General features: G+C 34.5%; 1 protein-coding gene across 2 annotated transcripts in view; it reads left to right on the top strand.

The window, feature by feature from the left end:
- LOC144972860 (bifunctional apoptosis regulator-like) overlaps positions 1-22,150 on the top strand; it is a 23,782-nt gene extending 1,632 nt beyond the window's left edge. The window contains exons 1-9 of one of the 2 annotated variants that reach the window (XM_078914602.1): positions 2,132-2,527; positions 6,725-6,899; positions 9,393-9,600; positions 10,233-10,419; positions 12,157-12,310; positions 13,909-14,057; positions 14,448-14,633; positions 15,119-15,318; positions 18,379-22,150. In XM_078914602.1, the coding sequence (XP_078770728.1) occupies positions 6,731-6,899; positions 9,393-9,600; positions 10,233-10,419; positions 12,157-12,310; positions 13,909-14,057; positions 14,448-14,633; positions 15,119-15,318; positions 18,379-18,559 (1,434 nt within the window). In that variant the 5' untranslated portion in view covers positions 2,132-2,527; positions 6,725-6,730 and the 3' untranslated portion in view covers positions 18,560-22,150. Of the gene's footprint in view, positions 1-2,131; positions 2,528-6,724; positions 6,900-9,392; positions 9,601-10,232; positions 10,420-12,156; positions 12,311-13,908; positions 14,058-14,447; positions 14,634-15,118; positions 15,319-18,378 lie in introns of those variants that run through there. The other variant, XM_078914601.1, reaches the window with a different exon arrangement.
- The last annotated feature ends 3,225 nt before the right edge of the window (positions 22,151-25,375 follow it).

The following is a 25,375-nucleotide window of genomic DNA, read 5'->3' as shown; positions in this document are numbered from 1 at the left end:
CAGTCCAGCTTATCTATTTTTTAAAGATCTTTCATGTTACACTGAATATACAATTGCAAGAAACTACATTTCCAAAGATGGCTAAATATAAAAATGGCCGACTCTATTTCTCAGAATGCTCAGGAAAATAAACTTGAACTCTATTTCTCCGAATGGTCGACTAGCTTCCAGTAGCTGATGGGTTATGGACGCGATGTTGATGCAAAAGTAAATGCTCAATTAGAGCGGACAGGGAATTCTCACGAATCATCAAGGTAGCGTTTTTTAGGCACATTGTTGACAAAGACAGATTTTATCACAAAGTTGTGCTATCGTGAATACTCCATGGTGCGTTCACTTTTGCACTTCGCGCTGCACTATCAAAGAGAGAACAGAAGAAAACCTAAATAACAAAGCCAAAGTCTCAAGACGGGAACAGAGGTTGAATGACAGGATAGCACAAACTCAAGATAGAACTGTAACAGAAAGTTGGGAATAAAAGAGAGCGTCCAAGCACTGGCAAAAGAAAACTAAAAAAAAAATACATACACATTCATCATTCACACAGACACTCTTACAAATAACCAAAAAGATCTTCAGAATGGAAACCGTTTGGAGAAATAGAGATCAAGTTTATTTTCCCGAGCATTCAGAGAAATAGTCACTTCGTATAAAAATTCATACAATCATACACAAGGACAGACACTTAGAATTAAATATAGTTTTTATCCTTTGATTCAGTAAGTGGAACATGCTACCATAAAAATAGTAGGTGACATAGATTTATTAGGTATGAAGATCATTGATCTTTTTTTTTCTCTAGGGATATGTATCAGAATTCATGTGTCAGAAAATATGTGTTTCTTATTCTTGCTGTACAGTCGTGGTAAAAGGCAGATATCATGTCTCTTGCAACTCTTGCTTCAGATCCAGATATAAAAGTTTTTTTTTGGTTAAAAGTCTTTTTTTTTAAACGCTGTAGAGTAATCTAGTAATAATGAATCTAATTGGAATTTAAACAGCACGGCAACTAGTTCTCTTCTTTACTCCATAACACTTAGATTTCCTTTGATATGACCACGCCAGCACCGTGCATCCACGATCCAGCATTCCGTCTGTTCACGGTCAATTAACCTTACCTTGCACATGGTCCATACAGATGGTCAAGGGAGGTTACTCTCCCTGTTCTAGTCTGTGTTCCTCTTATATCAGGTTTCAAAATCAGTTATAATTCAAATTTGAACGAATGAACAATATTTAATTTTCCATCAGTATACAGAATAATGTTTAAGCTATTTCTTGATATCTTTTTCATTTCTCTCAGTTAAATGACTAGGATGCTGTGATGTGTTAGATTCAGAAGTGTATTTCTTGAGTGAATTTTTTATGTGACTTACGTCATGGTGTTTTAATTAAATTGTTCACTTTGAAATGCAATTTAATCATTCTCTTTAGAAAGATGAAAGTTTCCTCTCTGATTTACACATAAATTTGAAATGACTAATAATTAAAAATCACATTTCCTTAAAAAATTTTTTTCTTCTTTCATAATATAATCAATACGTCTCTCTTAGCAATATATTTTAGGATTATAATTATTTTTACACATTCTGTTGTTTGTTTTTTGGGTTTTTTTTTTTGTTCACTTTGTCATTGTGTTGTGCTTATTTTGTTGTTTATGTTTATTTATTTACTTATTTAATTTTCTTTTTTTTTAAAGGACCCAATATTTTAGGATGATGAAACATTCAGAAATAGACCATAATTATAAACTTAATAAGCTGTGCATATTGTGCTCTGGCACACAGACAACCCATGACTTCTGATGACATCAAAGAGGCGGAGGGGGCGGTGGTGGCATGCATGCACAGAGACACATATCCCGTACACAGTCACCCCCAAACACCACATACTAGAGTCACATTGCATTCCATGGATTGATAGGCATAGTTTTGGAATAGGCTTTCATGGGGAGAAGGGGGGGGGGGGGGGGGGTTGCTTTCCACTATTGCAAAGATAGAAAAACGGGCATCATGTTTAAGGTCAGAGAGTAGGAAACTTGCTTGCATCATGGTAACGTCTTTATTACAGAGCTAAAGTTTTACAATCTAAGTAAAAGAAATCCTTCCATAACCATTTCTTCCTCATACAGAAATCTGATGTTGCTATGCCATTGCTAATAAACAGAACAATTTATATCAATTGTAGATTTGGACATTTACACAAAATTCCTAGATTTTATCTGTAATTCTTCTGTCCATTACTGAATTTATGAGGACCATGTATCTGGTTTTTCTCTCACCAACTCAAGTATTCTTGATAAACATCTATGACACCCGTCAAATTCACTCAATGCACATAAACACACGATATTAATAATATACTACCATATATCCATATACACAACTATTACAAGGTTATCTTAGAGCAAACCACCAAAACTGTCAAGTATTTCCTCATGTTATAAGACTAGGACAGCTAGCTTGGAAAAAGTGATACTGGCATGGACAGTTGTGATTGTTTCATTTGGCTTGCAGGCTGAAAAAGGGTTAGTTGACTATATACTTTATCTATCTGTCTACAGTCATATCAAAATTCAAGTGAATGTTAGGTGCTTTAACTGGACTATGAATTTTTTTGTCAAACAATTTATAATTATTACAATTTACAATATATCCCATTTTTAAGAAGTGAAAATGTGATGTTATCTTGCCTCTAGAAGAATGAAAATTGTTGTGTGCCTAGTCAATCTTATTGTAAATATATTTTCGATGATAAATATGTAAAATTCGTCTCATATATATAATTATTGCATGGTTTTTGATGACAAAAATGCGATCATCATACAACAGAAATAAGCTGTTCATTGACCGTGACGTGACCTGAAGAGGCGCGTGCAAGCAACTCTGCTGTAGGTATACTAAGTTATCAGGCTTAGTTGCCGTGACAGTTGCTAAAATCATTAATATCCCACCACAGATTATGTATTGCAGTTTATATTGGAACCATGCCTCAGATTATGTATTACAGATTATATTTGTAACCATTCCACATATGGAATGCAGCTTGTATCCATACCACAGATTATTGAATGAGACTTATTTTTTCTTATTTGAAATTATGTTTTCATTGCAGGATTATGTTTTTTTATATAAATATGTTAAAATTTAACATACTACTATATTTTAAAAAAATTAATTGGCCAATTGTCTTGTGAAAAAATAAAATGTTTGCTTTTCACAATGAGTTGAACACATTGATATACTGTTTGAATATTTAACTTGAATCATTGGCTCACTAATTAAATCATACTGGAAAGGATTACTCGACAACCCTCATCACTAGTCTCACTCTCGGCCAGTGGCATCTACATATTACTATCTGAGTTCCTGCGGCCTCTTTAAATGCAAGGACTGCTTGAAAACTACTCGATTCTGATTATACTGAGATAATCTCTTTGAATTTCATTTTAGGAGAAAACTCCTTGAATTTTGCAAGATTACCACTTCTACAACCACATCATCATCATCATCATCATCAGTATCACTAGCATCACTACTACAACCACAACACCAGCTTCACCACTACCAACATGAATGCAGGAACCACGACCACATCATTCTCAATACCACCACTAATACAACCACAACCACCACCATTTTCATCATCATCATCATCATCATCATCATCATCATCATCATCATCATCATCATCATCATCATCATCATCATCATCATCATCACTACCACCACTACTACACCCTCCACTACCACCACGTTATCATCATTATTACTACCACCACTACAACCACTCATCACCATCCCTACCTCTGGGTGGGGTTCCTACCTCCCATAGCGGGCAGGGAGGTACTTGCTGTGTCTTTTATCCCCTCTTATCTGTTTTCCAATTGCTTTCTGTCTTTGTCTTGGAATGAGATTGTTTGGTTTTGTCCTGACCTTGGTCAGAGTCCTTGGCTGAGGGGGAAACAGTCGAATGTATAGTTATAGTTTTGGGAGATGATATTTTTTTCCTTGTAAATCATCTCTCTGTTATGCATTGTATTATGTTTAGTTTACACATTATATTATATGATTGGTAAACATTTGAGTGTGTTCCTCTTAGTTGGGACCTGTGCTTGTGTCTGGATGAGACTTTTAGTGATCTTAAACTAAGTACTTTGATAGAGTGCTTTTGGAATCTACACCTGTTTCTTTTTTGAACCAATTCCCCTTTGCCTTCCCTTTTCTCGGATGCTTTATTGTAATTCTATAACTTTTTACTATCCCATTTTCTTTCTTTTTACTGGCGCTGATATGACCTTAATGTGTTGCAAGCGCCGTAAAACCCTTAAAAACAAAACAAAACAAACCATCCCTACCTCCACATCACCATCCCTACCTCCACATCACCATCCCTACCTCCACATCACCATCCCTACCACCACATCACCATCCCTACCTCCACATCACCATCCTTACCACCACATTACCATCAATACTACGGCCACTATAACTACTATCATATCACCACTACTACCACGACCACCACATCCCAACCACCACCACTACAACATCATCGTCACTACCAACACTACTAAAACCACCACCACCGCCAATACATCATCATGATCACTTCCACCACAACACCACCAATTTATCATCATCACTACTACAACCTCCAATATCACAACATCATCATCCCTACCACCACTAATACAAGAACCACCACCACACCACCATCCCTACCACCACTACTACAACAACCACCACATCACCATCTCTACCACCACTACAACAACAACCACCACATCACCATCCCTATCACCACAACTACAACCACCGCATCACCATCCCTACCACCACTACTTCTACAACCACTACACCACAACCTCTACCACCACTACTACAACAACCATCACATCACCATCCCTATCCACCACTACTACAACCACCACTATATCACCATCCCTACTACCACTACTGCAACACCACCACATCACCATCCCTACCACCACAACAAAAAACAACAACAAAACCCCCCTCCAAAAAAGCTAGAGCTTTTATATAGTACAATATCCACTAATGTGCCCAAAACGCTTTACAAGGGGTCCCTGGACAACAGCAACATGTAACACGTAGAACGAGACATGAGGCCTGTTAGGCGATATTACAATTTTTCCGACAGAGACAACACTGTTGACGGCTAGGTACTAATTTTACACCTGAGTACGGTGAGAGAATGTGAGTAATGAGTCTTTTCCAAGGACTCAACCATGTGCAGAGCGAGGCTCGAACCCAGGATCTTCCGATCCGAAAGCGAGTGTCATACCACAAGACCACATTGCCGCAACAACCACCACCACATTACCATCCTTACCACCACTACACTACTATGACAACCACCAGATCACCATCCCTACCACCACTAGTACAGCAACTACCACATTATCATCCTTACCACCACTACTACAACAACCACCACCACATCACCATGCCTACCACCACCACTACTACTACAGTAGAATTACTTTAAACCGAAATTTTGGGGACCTTCTAAACCATTTCGGTTTAAAGACATTTTGGTTTAAAGCAAGTTCCCGTTTTGTAATGTTTTTCAAGGGTGGTACTATTTAATTGCTCATTTAATCGCATCATGGGTTGTTTCCCCTTAAATAAAGTTGTTGAATAAATGCCGTCTTGGTAACCATTTAATTTTTTTAATTTTTAAAAATTTTAGTTTATTTTTTTTTTTTTTTGGATGTATTTTAAAAATATTTTTGGGGTTTTGAAAAAGTTGAGTCGGGATGCCGTGTTTTTAAACATATCTCCGTCTTGCTCAACTGTTTTTCATCGACTTCACATAGTATTTTATTTTTAACTCCAACGTGTAAGTACAGTACTTTATTTTAAACATCTTAAAGTAAAATGTAAATCTAAAATAAGATCGAAAGTTCTTGTGGGATAATTGATAATGAATGATACGCAGCTACTCAGAGGTGAAGTGAAATGGAAATGAAAAGTATGTCATTGCTAAGCTGTCTACTACACACCTCTTTTTTGTTGAAAAGCCATTAGGTTCAAAGGCCTAATTACATAGAAACCCCCCCCCCCCCCCCCCCCCTTTCACACATTTAAACAAAGTGGACATGAAATGGCATGTCAATGGTAAGTTGTCTACACCCACCCCCCTTATTGTCGTGTTGAAAATCCAGTCAGTTCCAAAGCATCAACACACGAGCGAGAACATCCTGCGAGATTCTACACCCCTACCTCCCCCTCTTTCTTACTTTTTTGCCTGCGAGTCACCCATTGTCTTCCTTTTCCAGTCTGCACGATTGTGGTGTTGGCCAAGCCCAAGTGCAGTGATTGAAGTGTTTGTCTACCCCTCAACCCCACCCCACCCCTCACCCTCATCTTATACTTACACTCTTTGTTTAATATTGCTGGGCACTATTACATGTGGCCACCTTTTCAAATTTTTGAAGAAAAATAGAGAGAGAAAAAGGGAAGGTGCTCTCAAGTTGTTTCGGTTTAAAGAAAGTAATGCTTAGAAGCATTTCGGTTCATCGGAAGAATTTGTATAAAGATAATGAAGAAACTAGTACAATTTATTAAATTCTTTGTGGTTTAAGGTATTTTTCGGTTTAGCTTCTTTCGGTTTAAAGTAATTTTACTGTACTTCCGTTTATTTAAGTAGGACCAGAACTATATTAGCATCAAATATTTCTACTTTGATTTCAACTCAGGCTGCGATGGATGAAGATAATGAAAAGAGGGATGTGTCAGGTCACTTTGGAAATATGGATTCTGGTGAAGTGATGGAGGCAGATCAACAACCACAGTTTTTAAATAATGACAGCACCGATGACTTACCAGACAACAATGTAGAACCTTCTCAACTTACACAAAGACGAAAAATTGGTAATGGTACTTGGAATCGAGTACATATTTTTATTGAATGAAATGTTGTAAATGTGGCATTGTGAAGAGCATCTAACACTACAAACCATGGTGAAGATAAACTCTAAGCCATATTTTGTTTCTTTGCCAAAGTTGAATTGAAATTAACAAGGAACTTTTTAAACGAATGTTGTGAATACATATTAATGTGATATAATTCATTTCGTCTCTGATAAATGAACTTATATCTTTCTTTTTATGAAAGCTTAGATTTTGTCTCATCCAAACTCAGGTTGAAGTTTTCATCCACTTCTTGTTTCCTGAGAGGCAAATTCTTGCCATCTTTTGACTCTTCATAAATTTGCTCTCCTGATCTTGATTGAGAATATAAGTTTTGCCTAGTTCTGGTCAGAATCCTTCATGGATAGATCTTTTTTTTTTCTGAGGGAGGATATTTAATTCTTGTGAATCATCTCTATTACATCACTATCGTAATTGGATTCAGTAGTCTGATGTCACGCCGCCCGGCAACGGCGGCCATCTTGGTTCTAAACAAAGAAAATCATTACTTTTTATTCTTCAAGCTGGCTAGAACTTTTCATATGTCTTGTGATCAGAATGTGTTAAAGTCAAAACATGATCAAATTTATGTTTTTTTCCCCTTCTGGATACGCCTTTATGCTCGCCTGAGAAATATTTCATACGGGCGTCTGCCATTGTTCTGATAGTTCAGAGACAGTGTTACTAAGTTACCATGCGTCATTAGGAAGGAAGTGATGTTACGACTATTGAATCCTATTGTTGATGTAACTCATATATACAAGATAAGTGAATGAATTAAAGTAAATGAATACATGGTTGAAAATATATGATCAATGAGTGAAGGACTTTTATATGATAGGTGAATCTAAGTATCAAGATATCTTGTATGAATCATTTCCTAATTTACATTAACATTTTGATATGTCCCCTGTGTGATTATTTATTTCATGTACTTTTGAGTGTGGCCAATTCTAGATCTATAATCTTTTAACTATTCTGTGTTATGAAATTCTTTAAAACTACAAACATTTTATTTAAAACTACAGTCCACTCCTGATAATCGCACCACCTTGGGATCAGCAAAAATGTTGCAATTAACCAAAGTTGAGTTTTCTGTCTACCTGGGTGGGGATCCTGACCTCCCATAGCGGGCAGGGAGGTACACACTGTGTCTTCTATCCCCATATATCTATTTTCCAACATGCTTTCTGTCTTTGTCTTGGAATGAGATTACTTGGTTTCTTTCCTGTCCCTGGTCAGGGTCCTGGCTGGGAGGGAAACAGTCAAGTGCATAGTTATTGTTTTGGGAGATGATATTTTTTTCCTTGTAAATCATCTCTGTTATGCATTGTCTTTTGCTTAGTTTACATATTATATTATATAAGTTGTAAGCATTTGAGTGTGTTCCTCTTAGTTCGGGCCTGTGCTTGTGTCTGGATGAGACTTTTAGGTGATCTCAAACTAAGTACTTTGATAGTGTGCTCTTGGAATCTACATCTGATTCCTATTTGAACCAATTCCCCTTTGTCTCACCTTTTCTTTTGTGCTTTAATTGTAATTCTAGAATTTTTTACTATACCATTTTCTTCCTTTTTACTGGCGCTTATATGACCTTAATGTGTTGCAAGCACCGTAAAACCCTTAAAACAAACAAACAATTTTCTGTCTACTATACATTTTACACATATATAGTAAACTCAAACCAGTTGTTGTAAACATTGTTCTGACTGAGCAATTTGATTGAAATAAAAACCTTATGGCAGCCCTGTATAAATTTTGGCAAGCAAAAGCAGCTTTGATGAAAGTCGACATCTTATTCAGATTGGATTAACTTTCACTCTTGTGTTCTCAACATTTGAAATAGTCAAAGAGATTTAGCCGTGATGTGAGACAGTAAGTTCTCACCAAACTCGTAGGTGACAATGCAGAGTTGTCAATCCCAAAACAAAGGATATCACCCCAATTGTCTACCTGTTGTCAAGACTATGCCCAGCCCCCTCATCTATTTAATGACCACAGATGACATCACCAACCCATAATGCAAAGTCTCTAATAGAGTGGTGACAAACAAGTGAAGCAATGAATCCTGCTTACTCTCGATTCTTCAACCTGAGACGATTACATCCATTGTAAAATTAAGTATTTTGTTTGATTGAAATGTTGCGATTAACCGACCGTTGCGATTAACCGAGTTGCGATTATTCGGAGTGGAATGTACCACACATCAAAGTTAGATAAATTTATCCTCCCCAGTTCGATTGTTATTGAGAAATAGGCTTTGATCTATGTCATGGTAGTTCAATTAAGTCATCTGATTTTAAATTCTTCATTTTTGTTTTTGCGACATTTAAACTTGAAACTCAACGACAGTGTCAAATTCTTAGATTACTTAGGAGTTAAAGATTGTCATTTTGATATAAAGACACCTTTATCCAACCACAGATAAGATATTTTGTAAATCTCTTGTTTCAGAAAGGGAAAAATCCAGAGATGGAGATGTTGAAACAGAATTTGCATGTTCTGTGTGCCTGCTGCTATCAGCACTACCCACTACGTTGATATGTGGACACACATCATGCCGCTACTGTTTAGCTCAGTGGTATTTCAGCTCAAAGAAAAAAGAATGTCCCTTATGTAAGGCTCCCTATCAAGGTCATCCAAAAGTAAACACACAACTCAGGTGAGAGTGTCATTATAGTAAATGGCTTAGACTGCAATTTTTATCTCTCTCTTTCTCTCTATCCCCTCCCCCCTCTCTTTCTCTCTCTCTCTCTCTCTCTCTCTCTCTCTCTCTCACTCTCTCTCTCTCTCTCTCTCTCTCTCTCTCTCTCTCTCTCTCTCTCTCTCTCTCTCTCTCAGCTTAATATTTGTGACAAGAGTGTTGTTAAAAGTAGTTTGACCCCAGGGGTTGTAGCTTAATTAACAAAGCAAACAACTGTTATTCTTATTGTTATCGTCTTTATTATTATTATTATTATTATTATTATTATTATTATTATTATTATTATTATTATTATTACTATTATTATTATCATTTTAGCTATTTATTATTATTATTATTATTATAATTATTATTATTATTATTATTATTATTATTATTATTATTATTATTATTATTATTATTATTATTATTATTATTATTATTATTATTATTAATTATTATTATTATTATTATTATCATTTTTATTATTACTACTACTTTATAAACCTTTTCAGTACATTTAGTGGATATTGCGCTCTATAAAAACTAAATTTTTTTTTTACTTTGACAGCGGAAAGTAAATTGTTTAAACAGCTGCTTTCTATTTACAGAAATATGTTGACCAGACTGTATCCTGTTGCAATGAGAGAGCGTGATGAGGAGGCGGAGAGCGATTCCATAAAGTCTGTCATTGCCAACTATGATGCAGAGATGTCCAAAGAAACCAAGACTCAAACACAAAAATCTGATGTCACATCTTTCTTCTCAGGGATCATCGTAGCTGCCTGTATTTTTGTGGTAACAAGAAATTATTCTGGAAATTGACATATTAATAGTGTACAATTAAAACAAGTACCAAAAACAATTATTGTTTTTCACAGACACAAATGCGACTTGAGGTATAATGCTGACATTGTCAGTAGATTGTTAGAATTTGACTCAAATCATGGACACGTCATTTGGAGAGAGGGAGAGGGGGGGGGGGGCAGCTAGTATCCCTGATTTTCAATATAAGATTTTTAAATTTTGTAAGATCATGTTATCAAGTCTGAACTAAAAGGCTATTATGAGTTAAGGGGGGGGGGGGGGGGGGGGGGGGGGAGTGACATTAAAAATGATGAATTTTGACCCAGTTTGCTAAAAATTAGATTTTGGTGGCATGTTGTCATGTGACCATTTATCTGCATAAAAAATTGCATGAAAACTTCATTTTCAGTTTTTTCGACTCAAAAAAACGTATTTTGTGACCCATGGTATGGTTAAATCCTGCCCATTTTTAGTTTCAGATGACTGATTTCATGAAAGAATATCAAATATTCTTTATAACCAAGTAAAGGCAAAAACATATCAATTAAAAGTAAAAACTCTCCTCTATCTTTAACAACCAATCACTTTGTTCTTAATTATGTCATGTGGTCACAATCCAATCAGAGAGCGAGGGGAGAGTTTTTCCCTAAACTCGTTTACTTTGACTTTTAAATGCGTTTTTCTCAAAACTGCAATTTTCCTCACTAAAAACCTATCTCCTCCCTCAGTTTTCAACCAATCTTCTTCAAACTTTCTACAAATGAGTGTCATACAAATACGCAGGTCCTCTAGGAGCCGGATTTTTGAAAAAAAATTATTTTTATGAGTAATTTCAAATTATGTAACTTTTTGCAAGGGGAATAATCGAGTAATAACTTTAAACTTAATTTTTAAAGTTTCTAATTTAAAAATAAAAAATCGGGCTTCTAGAGCCTCTTTATTTTCCTTTTTTCTACCTCTGGCCAAAATATTATGGCAATCAGTTGATAAATGAAAAAGCCTTTGACTTTTTAAGATGTGTTGTTTATTTTCCAATATGGCGTCGTTTCCATAGCAACGGGCAACTTTTTTCGAAAAAAATTATATGCAATCATCCTTCCCAAACATATACATTATGACTGTGCATAGAAGTTTATGATATTTCATCAAATAAAAAAAATTACCCTTTAGTGTCGCTCCCCCTCTTAAGAAGACTAAAAATACCATACCACCCCACTTATTACTCTTGATTTGAATTTGTTGAGTTTACATTCTCAATTTGTCACCAGCTTGCATCAAGTTAGTTCTTCAATAAAATGATTCCACTTTTCTTCTTTCAACTCAACTGGTACCAAAGCTGCTTTCAAAGAAAATTGTTGTTGTGATTTATTGAGAGAGTATCAAGAAATTTTCATTTAACAAGTCAGTAATAGTCTCAGTCTATTTCGTTGATGATAGCTCAAGGCTACACACAGCAGCTGTAACCAAAAAATTAACTGGATTGCAAATATTTTCAATAAAGATGGAACGAAATTGACGTCACCGAGCACTTTGCTCTTGTTTTTAGACAGCCATTTTCAATGATTAGTTTTCACTAACTTCTACCAATCAGACTTACAATGTTTAAGGTTACACATAGTTTTGTGTGTTGATATGCTATAACTGGCTGGTAGATTTTACCTAAATGCAATAGATTGTTGTTTTTAAAACAATATATTTTAATTCATCGAATGTTCCTGTTGTTTTCAGGTCTTATATTTAGCATGGTACTGGAAGTCCCATGATGATAATCTGCTGGTCAAGAAACCTGTTACTATTTGGACTCCTCGCGATGTTGAAACATGGCTGAACGAAATTTCATGGGGAGGGCAGTATGCCCATTTGGCACAAGAAAAACTCATTGGTTGGTTCTATAGACATATATATATATATTATATATATATATATATATATATATATATATATATATATATATATATATATATATATATATATATATATATATATATATATATATATATAGATGATAATAATGACGATGACTGATAATAAGAAAGATAATAAGAATTATGATAATAATAATAAAAATAATAATGATAATAATAATAATTAATAATAATAATAATACTAATAATAATAATAATAAATAATAATTAATAATTAATAATAATGATGATAATAATAATAATGATAATAATAATAATAATAATAATAATAATAATAATAATAATAATAATAATAATAATAATAATAATGATAATAATGATAATAATAATAATAATGATAATAATAATAATAATAATAATAATAATAATAATAATAATAATAATAATAATAATAATAATAATAATAATAATAATAATAATAATGATAATAGTAATAGTAATGTATTCGATGGTTGTTTAATCCCAGGGGAGAGAGTTTCTGTCTGAAATATATATAATTTTTTTAAAGAAGCTGTGTCATAAAGCGTTTGTTGTTGAAAGCTGCTTGTAGAGTTTTAAATAATATTAGGTCTTTTGCTGTAGTTGGACAGGTTTATAAGTGATGATTTGTTATGTTTTATTTTGTGGAATAGTTCAGTAATTGTCGTCTCATTTGTAAGGTCCGCCAATTCAATGATTTTGATACCTCTGTCACACATCCTAGTTCATGAGATGTACATATCACCACAAATCGCACCACTCTTCGGTGATCTCTTCAAATATTGGAATATTTGTTTGCTGGTGAATATACACACTTCAGTATTGGTCTTATGACTTGTATGCTTCAGGGATGCCCTTTTTCTGGCTAATGCTTAATGGATGTGAATCCTTTTCTATGATTTAAGGGTGATAGCATTTGATGAAGAGAAGCTTAGCACAAATATTTTCATATGTGGTTTTATGAGAAAAAATATCAGGATATTTCACAGGACATGGAAAAATTCAAACAAGTTTGGAAATAGTTGCAGATACTTAATATGGTGTGCATGGGCATATTTTGCACTGTAGAAATTGCTTTTTAGATTCAGACAAATGCTTTTACAACAAAATATAAAAGGCACGTTTTTAATTTTGATGAATACAAAGTAAAAGTTCTAACATAACATAAACAAAACACTCTGATTGACAGTATGTGGCTATTGAGCATAATGCTACCTACTCGACTACAGACATCAGGGCATTGCTTGTAATAAAAGTAATAAGGATGATAATTATGATAATAATTTTAGGACATACGCTAAAAGGTTTTTAATTTCAGTTGATTAGGATTATTATTTTTTTTAGCAAAGAAACACATATATTGCTTACATTTTGGAATGGAGGCATTTATTTTAAAGGTTCCATCAAACTACCCAAAAACATGTGAACAGTTTAGATAGAGAGTTCTTGTAATACAAGCCGTCAATTGCAGCTATATGACTTCTATTTAGCAGTTTAATAGAGGGGAAATGAATAACTAAATAAATAATTGATTTAAAAAATAAAGCATGTACTGAATCTTTGATTCTATTTACAGATGGCAGACTTTTGTTGTCAATTAACGAAGATGATTTGATCAAAATATTCAACATCTCTGAAGTATCCCATGCAAAGGCTCTAATGCTTTTAATTGTTGACTTGCATGAAACTGGATTGAAGATGCCTGCCAACTTATGGGAATACAAGGTTTGCCTTTAGTCTTTTAGAACTCATTGTACCAGAATTTATCTCCCGTTTCTGGAACTTGAAATGTTCAACCACATCATCATCATCATCATCATCATCATCATCATCATCATCATCATCATCATCATCATTGTCAGTAAAATCGATTGATTGAAAAAAAAAACTATTTTTACTGATCAATTGCGTTTTCAAATTGAACTGCACTTCATCTGCTGCTCTAAAGAATCAATTTTAATTATATTTTAACTTGCAATTTAGGATGCTACTGATTTTTTTTCTTCTCTTTTCTGAAAAAAAAAAGCTAACAAAAACTCATCCTATTTTGACCTGACTCCATCCCATGTAGATTTCTATCTATCTCTCAAAATTCATTGATTTAATCTATTTCAGGCTATTTACCCCGGCCGCTGTCTATTTTTAGTTTACGGCTTGAAAGATTTCCCTAGGACAACCATTCTTTACCTATGGATGTATTTTAGAGAGGAAATGTTTTATCCGTTTGTGATAGCAACCCAGGAGGATGAGGATCAAATAATGTCCCAATTGCAAACTTTAAATAACACAGAGATGAGTAATGTAAGTAGAAATTTAATGCCACTTAAAAAGTCACAAATATGAAAGTCTTTTCATGTGTATACCATACAATAGTCTATGTCCTCAATTTTTAACTCTTACTCATTCTAAGTTTTTATTCTCTGTTGTGTTCTGGCCTTCTCTACTCACTTCATTTCTTGTTATTATCACAGATATATATGCCTGTCCAGAGGTCTGGAATCATTTGTTGGGATACTATCAGACAACCCCCCCTCACATTAAGATTAAGATAAAAGCTCCCAAATAAATCTCCTCCCCCCCCCCCCCCCCCCCCCAAAAAAAAAAAATTTTAAAAAATAAAAAAATAACAACAACAAACAAAAAAAAAAACAAAAAAAACCCCCAATAAATTTTGCAAAAAAGGAGTCGAACCTGGGTGCACTTGGAGTGTCATCACCGACTGAGAGCATCATATATAATTTTTAGCCATACACATCTGACACATTAAATCCCATTTTCTTTTTCAGACCATCCAGCCATCAAGGCGAGCTTTTTATGGATTTTTATATTACACCATTTTCATGCCTGAATACCTGATTGGGGTCTTTGCTTACAACATGTTCAGGCATCACTTTTTCACGCCATTTGTTGTCCTCACTACTGTTGTTTGCCGACTCATACTGGAGGTGCAGAAATTAAATGATATTATAAGGAATGGAAGTAGGAGGTATGGTTTATTTCTTTCTCATTAGTCATTATTTTCATCTCCATCATCATCATCATGATCAAATTATTGCTATTTTCAGGGCTGAGAATCTTCCGCCTAAAGGCGGATTTCCGCCTAAATGGTAGTTTATCTCCGCCCATCCCATCACATTTCCTCCTTTTTCAAATTTGCCGTGTCAAACATTTTCCTCAAAACCACAAAATCACCATTATGTCATATGTCATATTTTGACACCTGTGCAATAGTCTCGTGAAATTTAGTGACGGTCCCGTTTTTATGACGTTGGGCCAGACAGTATGGCACCAGATGTCACAATAGACACAGACGACCAGGAGTGTTCTTTGATTAGTTAGTTGATGATTGACGGGGAAGGGGAGGGACAAATGGGTCTGGATTTTTTTTCCCTGTTGTAGGTACCTATTACCTTTTAAATCTCTCTCTCTCTCTCTCTCTCTCTCTCTCTCTCTCTCTCTCTCTCTCTCTCTCTCTCTCTCTCTCTCTCTCTCTCTCTCTCTTTTTTTTTTCCTTTGTATTTCTCTTTTCTTCTTCTTCTTTTTTTTTTTTCTGGATATAGAATTCAAAAGGTCAGTACATAAGTTATTCTGGTAAAGAAGTCTCTCCTCCTCCCCCCCCCCCCTCTCTCTCTCTCTCTCTCTCTCTCTCTCTCTCTCTCTCTCTCTTTCTTTCTTTCTTTCTTTCGCAACCACATTAAATCATCTGGTATATAGAAATGATATAATGGTGGTTGGCTTAGTTTAATCTTTTTTCTTTTTACCTTTTGACTATGGCTTTAAATTTGAGAGATTCTTGGGTTGTATTTATAAGCTGACTAACTACTAGGTTTCTTTGCTTGTGTTTGATCGATAGACCGAGAAATGTTCCTCCTTTTTGACAATTGCTATTATCATCACTGAATAAAAAAACACTCACCAAAACCACTACATCAACATCTCTACCACCACTACTATTACAATCACCACCACATCATCACCCCTACCACCACTACTACTACAAATAGCACCACATCATCCCTACCACCACTACTACTACAACTACCACCACATCATCAACCCTACTACCACTACTACAACCACCATCATATCATCATCCCCACCACCACTACTACTTCAACCACCACTACATCATCATCCCTACCACCACTACTATTACCACCACCATCACACCATCATCCCTACCACCTCTACTACTACAACCACCACCACATCATCCACCCTACTACCACTACTACAACCACCACCTCATCATCATCCCTACCACCACTACTACTACAACTGTCATCCCCACCACCACCACTACTACAACCACCACCAAACCATCATCCCTACCACCACTACTATTACCACCACCATCACACCATCATCCCTACCACCACTACTATTACCACCACCATCACACCATCATCCCTACCACCACTACTATTACCACCACCATCACACCATCATCCCTACCACCACTACTATTACCACCACCATCACACCATCATCCCTACCACCACTACTACTACAACTACCACCACATCATTCCTACCACAGCTACTGCAATCACTACGACATCATCCCTACCACTGCTATTACTACAACCACCACCACATCATCATCCCTACTACAACCACCAAATGTTGTAATTACACTTTCAACTTTTGAAATTCCACCGAGTCGTGTTAGAAATTGCTGCGAGACAAATTTTGGATCGCATCTCAGTAAATTTTAGTGAAATTCAAATTTATAGGTTATGGTCGCATGGATGGGTCATGATCTTCACGATGAAAAATTTCCTCCTTTTTTGTGACCAGTCATTCTCACCCCTGTATTTTCAAGATATCTATCTATATATATATGCAGTGCAACAGGCATTTTGTTGAACACGCATTCGACAAATTCACAGGTTCAATGAACAAGGACAGAATTCCCAAATTATGTCGTTTGTTGTCTTAGTAAATTTTTCATGGCGCCCAGGAATGGTTTCACGGTTTTGACTAACTAAACTGAGACTTTGTGCCAACACACTGGCCACTGAGAGAGAGAGAGAGGGAGAGGGAGAGGGAGAGGTAGAGGGAGAGAGAGAGGTAGAGGGAGAGAGAGAGAGAGAGAGAGAGAGAGAGAGAGAGAGAGAGAGAGAGAGAGAGAGAGAGAGAGAGAGGAGGAGGGAGGGAGGGAGGGAGGGAGGGAGGGAGGGAGGGAGGGAGAGGAGAGGGAGAGAGAGAGAGAGAGAGAGAGAGGAGAGAGAGAGAGAGAGAGAGAGAGAGAGAGAGAGAGAGAGAGAGAGAGAGAGAGAGGTGTATTGTGCCGTAGCGTATATGAACATGACTTACCCCCCAAAAAAATAAAGGGAAGAAAGAAATCTAGTCCTAAAACAAGACTGACAATGAAAAAAAAACCCACAAATAAAAAAAAAAAAAAAAAAAAAAATTGATTACTGTGAGTTGTATTCAATAGCTCAATCAATGGAATCATTTATTTCCTTGAGCACCATTTACAGCAACTCACTTTTCATTTTTTTAAACTTATTGTGATCACAGTCATATAATGTGACATAAATTTGTGGTCAGTCTCAGGCCTAGCCATCTGAAATGCCTTCCTGAATTGAAACAATCGGACCCACAATGTGTACGTATTTATTATAATGTGCTGACACATTGATAAAGGAATTGCATTGCGACACCTGAGAATGCCATGTGTATTTTTCAAACAGCCTGTGACAAGCACCGGATAGCCATGGACTCGTAAAGCGCTTTGAGCATGTTTAGTGGACATTGTTCTATATAAAATAAAATAAAAATGGAGTCAACTCACATTTATATATAGCTATATATAAATGGGAGTGACTCCATTTTTATTTTTCATTAGCTCTAACCTACGTTATCGAGCACTCTCGTACCTACAAGTACCCAGCAACACTCATAAATATATATATATATATAATATAGTTATGTACCTACCTGTATTTTGTGATGTACATGACGCTTCATTATTTGTTTTAAAGAAGATTTATAATGGAGAGTGAATCCGTAAGTGTACATATTTCTTTTTCTCTTAACAGGATGGTCTTTCAAATGTGTAAACAGCACGCCAAGCATCTTGTATCAGCTTTCATGTTCATGGTCTTGTGGCCTCTCATTCCAAATTTTATCTGTGATGTATTTTTCTACTGTGCCTTATACGTAAGCCCCATACAAATGCTGTCAACTGTCTTCACAAAACTAAGACAAAGGCAACCATAAGCAATAGAGTAGAAATGCTATTAAAACTTTATTTCCATCTTATAATTTTTATATGAATGCATTGAAGTGAATAAGTCAATGCTTTTTTAAGTTATAGAATAATGTGAAAGATTTATATATATATATTTGTTTTGTTTTCAATATAGGAGATGCTATGAAGTTTGTTTTATTTTTTATTTTTTTTCTCCCCTTAAAATGAGCTTAGGTTGAAATTCCATGTCATCGAGGTATATACTGCCAAATAGACCTAGACCATTTAAAGTTGTACTGATGGATCAGGTAGTTAGTGGTCGATCGTGGAATCTCTTTTGTCTTATAGAAAGGAGTTCTATTTTAAAAGTCTTTGACTGAGGCAGCATGTCATCAATTTCTCCTCAGCTGATACCCTTTCTTTTTTTTTTGCGGCAGTGTTGGCTAAGTAAATAGTGCCTCATCTTGTTTTATTTTGTTATTAAATACATTCAACACAGCTTGACCTATTACAAGATATTAGTATATTAGCAAATTTTCATTTTATGTATTCTTTTGATATGTAGTGATGGATATTATTTGAGCTCATGGAGCCAAGTTTCTGTAGTGTCAAATGGACTGTAACACTTGTTTGTTACCTTTTGGATAGGAGCTAGTCTATGAGGAGTACTCAGTCAATTTTTAAAATCCAGCTACCCTATGATTGCTCTGTGGAGGGCATATGTATTTCATATCTTTAATTCTTATATATTAAAAAAAAAAACCCCAAACAATCATTAATTCTTATGTGTCTGTTCGTAGAAATGGTTCTTTTTTTTAAGCATTTGATTTTTCTAAAATGTAAGGCACCAAGTCTTCTGGAAGAGGATTATGCATTTTCTTCTGATAGTTAAACACAAAAGTCAAGTGGGCAGGGAGGTACTTACTGTGTCTTCTATTCTCCTATATCTGTTTTCCAACTTGCTTTCTGTTTGCCTTGGAATGAGATGGTTTTGTCATGGCCCTGGCCAGATACCCTGGCTGGGAGGAAAACTATCAAGTGTATAGTTAGTTTTGGGAGATGATATTTTTTTCATTATAAATCATCTCTCTGTTATGTTCTGTATTATTTTTTTCTTTTACATATAAAATGATTTGTAAACAATTGAGTGTGTTCCTCTTAGTTGGATCCTGTGCTTGTGTCTGGATGAGACATGTAGGTGATCTTAAACTAAAAACACTGATAGTATGCTCTTGGAATCTATTTCTGTTCCCTAAACTATTTGAACCCTTCCCCTTTGTCTTACCTTTTATTGTGTGCTTTCAATTGTAAATCCATAATTTTTTGACACTCTTATTTTCTTCCTTTTTACTTGTGTTATAATGACCTAAATGTGTCGCAAGCACCGTAAAACCCTTAAAAGCAAAAAAATAAACAAGTTTAAAAGACGATATGTAAAAAATAAAAATAAAAATGAACAAGGCTGACATGAGAACCGAAATCATTTAAATTAAAGGTCTCCACTGCTTATCCATTCGCTACAAAGTAGTCTGTGGTGTACTTGATAAGTAATAAAGACTTCCAATTTAGATGATGCAGGTTTCAATTTTGACCTGGTTCATCCTTTTTTTCTCTCTAATTATGTCTAAAATATACAATTTTTAGAGTCTTTTAGCAAAGGAGTATGCATTATGTTATCATAGCTAGAAACTTGCAGTCAAGTTTATAAAAAATGCATTCTGCAGGCAGACTTGTTTTGATATTGTAACTTAATGAATGCATGCATCCCTTTGCCATCAGTCAAGTGCTTGTATGGAAAGGAACTTTAAGTTGTCCCAGGCTCGACATAAGGTTAGACTGCTCTTGAAATATACTTCTATCCTCTGTTTGAATTGCTCTTAAAATTACCTTTGATCTCTGCGAGCTAGTTCCCTTTGTCTTATTTGTTTGTTGGCCTTCTATGTTAATGTTTTGATTTTCTATAAATGGCAATACAAGTTCTGACCTTTTTTTGTTGTCCACCTTGCAATGGGTAAAATAACAAAATGTGTTGCAAGCACCATGAAACTTGATAAAAAATGAAAATTGAATAAACAAAAAGGTTTCACATTTAAGTAAAATATATTTGTACATATTTTCAAAATGTATACCTGATTTGTTCTCAATGCTTTAGTGTCCATGTTACCAAAACATAACTCTTTTAGCTTTGCAATAATTGCCTTACGGTTTCATGGTCTCATGATTGAAATGCTGGGTGGGGTTCCTTACCTCCCATAGTGGGCAGGGGGGGACTTACTGTGTCTTCTATCCCACTATATCTGTTTTCCAACATGCTTTCTGTCTTTGTCTTGGAATGCGATTACTTGGTTTTGTCCAGAGGGAAACAGTCAAATGTATAGTTAAGTTTTGGGAGATGATATCTTTTTCCTTGTAAATCATCTCTCTGTTATGCACTGTATTGTTTTGTTTACATATTATATAGAGTATGCTGATGACATCACGCATATATCATCCCCGGTCGCTTCCCATGAAGTGAGACCACTGTAACTTCCGATCATGTTGTTTACATTGGGAACTTTAACTGATTGTGGCCAAGTCAACACAAAACTGTCAAAATGCAGAGGATTTCTGCTGTCTATTGATGCAATGAATAGACATAGAAATAAGTAAAGTTAATAAAATACCAATAAAAGAATAACATTACCCAACAATAAATCAGTCGATGGATAGTTGGTTACTGTAATATATACACAAGATGTGTCGACATTCATGTGGACATCGTGGCCAAATGGGTAAAGACGTCTGTCATAGAAGGCATGTTGAGAGCGGTGCAGTGTGTTCGAATCCTGGCTCTGCCACCTTTATTTTTCTTTCTATTTCTACAGTGTTGCAAAGGATAAATGCTTCCCCCCCCCCCCCCCCATTTTTTTTTCATTTGTACCGTAATCAATGGATTGAACTGTGTCAAATGTCAAAAATGAATTCCCTTAGTCCTTACTGCATACTCTATATGATTTGTAAACATTTGAGTGTATCCCTCTTAGTTGGGACCTGTGTTTGTGTCTCGATAAGAATTTTCGGTGATCTCAAACTATGTCGTTTTGCAGTGTGCTCTTGGAATCTACATCTGTTTCCTATTGAACAAGTTCCCCTTTGTCTCACCTTTTCTTGGGTGCTTTAATTGTAATTCCAGAACTTTTTACTATCCCATTTTATTTCTTTTTACTGGTGCTGATATGACCTTAATGTGTTGCAAGCGCCAAAAAAACAAACATGATTGAAATGTGTTTTTTCTTTAAAAATAAAACTCAATAAAGTCCATTTTTCAAACGATTGGTGCGGAAAAAAGGTCTTTTGATTATTTAATGTAAGAAATGATTCAAGAAAGGTCACAAAATCAAGATGAACTATTTTGCACCTGTGGACGTCCCATGAGCTTTCATTAACACATCCAATTTCTCTTAGATTAAATGAAAATAAACCGATTTTTTAAAATGATCTTTTTGAATTATATTTTTAATGTTGTGACATTCCTTTGCTTAACTTGCACTAGAAATTATTATTGGACTTGTCAATTTGAATGAAGATATGCCCTATTTATTGATATTCAAAATATATTATACTTATGTGAGGATTTGGCATACGGTTTTTGCTTTCTTTTTTTCATTTTCCCTAATCTGAAACTAACTAATATCAAAATCTGGAGTGCCAAAGGATTTTATTATCATTATTATTATTGTTCTTCTTCTTCTTCTTCTTATTATTATTATTGTTATTATTATTATTATTATTATTATTATTATTATTATTATTATTATTATTATTATTATTATTATTATTATTATTATTATTATTATTATTATTATTATTATTATTAATATGTATATATATATATATATATATATATATATATATATTTATATATATATATATATATATATATATATATATATATATATATATATATATATATATATATATATATATATTTATCATCAGTTTGTAAACATTTGCGTGTGTTCCTCTTTGTGGGTACCAGTGTTTGTGTCTGGATGAGACTTTTAGGTGATCTCAAACTAAGTACAATGATAGTGTGCTCTTGGAATCTACATCTACATCCCTATTTCAACCCTTCCCCTTTGTCTTACTTTTTCTTGTGTACTTTGAAATTGTAAATCTAGAATCTTTGACTATCCCATTTTATTCCTTTTTACTGGCGCTGAAATGATCTAAATGTGTTGCAAGCACCCTAAAACTCTTTAAACCATAAAAAACAAACAAACAAAATTTTATAATATTCATATAATTTTTCATTTTCTTTCGCTTCCATAGTTTTTATTTGCAATAGAATAATAGCATAATTTGAAATATTATATTTTGTGTAAAGGACATACAATCTATTGGTACATATTTACATGACTGTTAACTGAACACACAAATGGGCTAACTTTAACATCGCTGCTTTGATATGAAAGTATTTCTATCAATGAAAAGAGGCAGTCAAATGTGTATTTCCTTTTATTTGGAGAGATATTCATTTTTTCCCTCTGTTATGTACTATTATAGTTATTAGTTTATAAGTTTATAATATATTGTACTTTGTAAGAATTTGAGTGCATCCTTCAAAGCGGATCCTTTACATGTGCCTGGATGGGCCATTAAGTTACTGTCAAAATAGGCACATTGATGGATTGCTCGTGGAATCTTCTGTTCCTTGTTTGAACCAGTTCCCTTAGTTTTACTTTCTCAACTTTTCCAGTGGGGGGGGGGGGGGGGGGGGGGGGGGGGGGGGGTACATACTGTGTCTTCTATCCCCTTATATCTGTTTTCCAACATGCTTTCTGTCTTTGTCTTGGAATGAGATTACTTGTTTTTTTCCTGTCCCTGGCCGGAGTCCTAGCTGGGAGGGAAACAGTCAAATGCATAGTTATTGTTTTGGGAGATGATATTTTTTTCCTTGTAAATCATCTTTCTGTTATGTATTATTATATTTGTTATTTTGAATGTATAATGTTAGCATTTGAGTGTGTTCCTCTTTGTTAGATTTTGCGTTTGTGTCCGGATGAGACTTATAGGTGATCTCAAACTAAGTACATTGGTGGTATGCTCTTGGAATCTACATCTGATCCCTATTTGTTCCCAGTTCCCCTTTGTCTTACTTTTTCTTGGGTGCTTTAATTGTAATTCTAGAACTTTTTACTATCCCATTTTCTTCCTTTTTACGGGCGCTGATATAACCTAAATGTGTTGCAAGCGCCGTAAAACCCTTAAAAACATAAACCTATTATCCTTCTGTTTACTGGCACTGAAATGACATTAAAGTGTGGTAAGCGCCATAAAATCCATTAAAAAAAAACCCCAAACAAAAACATATTTGGGGATCATATCTTGACATCGATATGAGACAGGATTGGCTCACATTGCACTCATAGTTAAATTGCTTTAGCATGTTACAAAAAACCTATTTTACATTTTCCTAGATAGATTAATTGAAGGTCAATAAGTCCTAGGATTAAGAGTTATTGACAAGGTGGGAATCTGTTTGATCAATTTTGATCGATGAAGTGAAAAAGCAAAAGTTTTCTGTTCAAAATATAACAAAGTGTTTGGTCAGCGATTCACATTATTTGTCTGACTTCGTCTTAGATGCCTGTGGCACGAGAATGTTACAGGCATGGAAGTCTAAATCTATTGACAGGCATGATTGATTGCCATTTTTGTTAGACTTTGATATGCTCTTGTATGTTATAAAACTAATACTACTTCTTTTACTCTGACAATATGCTTCACTGCCCATAGATGAGTTCTTATTCATTACCGAATTGCTCTGTCATCATCTTTTACTGCCCATGAGAATTAGCTTGTTTATTTGACAAGGGGTATTTGTACAGAAACACATTTACATGTGGAATAGATTTTACAATTTACCTCTTCAGCCGATCTCTGTATATGCTCAACATTCGTGACGGATAAGATGATCCATTTCATCATCATCATCATCATCATCATCATCATCATCATCATCATCATCATCATCATCATCATCATCATCATCATCATCAACATCATCATCATCATCATCATCATCATCATCATCATCATCATCATTACTGTTGTTATTTTATAATAATAATAATAATAATAATAATAATAATAATAATAATAATAATAATAATAATAATAATAATAATAATAATAATAATAATAATAATAATAATTTTTTAAAGTTTTTTTCCTTGGGCATGTTTTAATTAACCCCCAATTTGCTCACTTGGGCAACATGGGTGATTCCTTGATGACATCAGACATCTTGTTTGATGTATTATCTATATTCCTTCGTGGAATGCCTAGGTGTTGATATCTTATGGTGTCGTGGCGGAAGGGCATTATTTATTTATTTAATTTTTCTTCTTCTTCTTCTTCTTCTTCTTCTTCTTCTTCTTCTTCTTCTTCTTCTTCTTCTTCTTCTTCTTCTTCTTCTTCTTCTTCTTCTTCTTCTTCTTCTTCTTCTTATTATTATTATTATTATTATTGTTACTACTATTACATTGTATTGTTATTATCATTGACGTCGTCGTCCTCATCATCATCATCATCATCATCATATTATTATTATTATTATTATTATTATTATATTATTATTATTATTATTATTATTATTATTATTATTATTATTATTATTATTATTATTATTATTATTATTATTATTATTATTATTATTAGACGATGATGATGGTAGTGTTACTGTTAATGTTATCGTCATAATAGTCATCATCATTGTCTTGTATGATTATTCTCAGAATTCCTATAACTCCTGTTTATCAAAGCTACTGTAATAGTTATGGGGATTTTTAAGGATACAAAAG

This window comes from Berghia stephanieae, chromosome 5 (genome assembly GCF_034508935.2).
Source record: "Berghia stephanieae isolate SIO BIC M18660-M18661 chromosome 5, UCSD_Bste_1.3, whole genome shotgun sequence".
NCBI lineage: Eukaryota > Metazoa > Mollusca > Gastropoda > Nudibranchia > Aeolidiidae > Berghia > Berghia stephanieae.
This window is presented reverse-complemented; position numbering and strand designations above follow the sequence as displayed.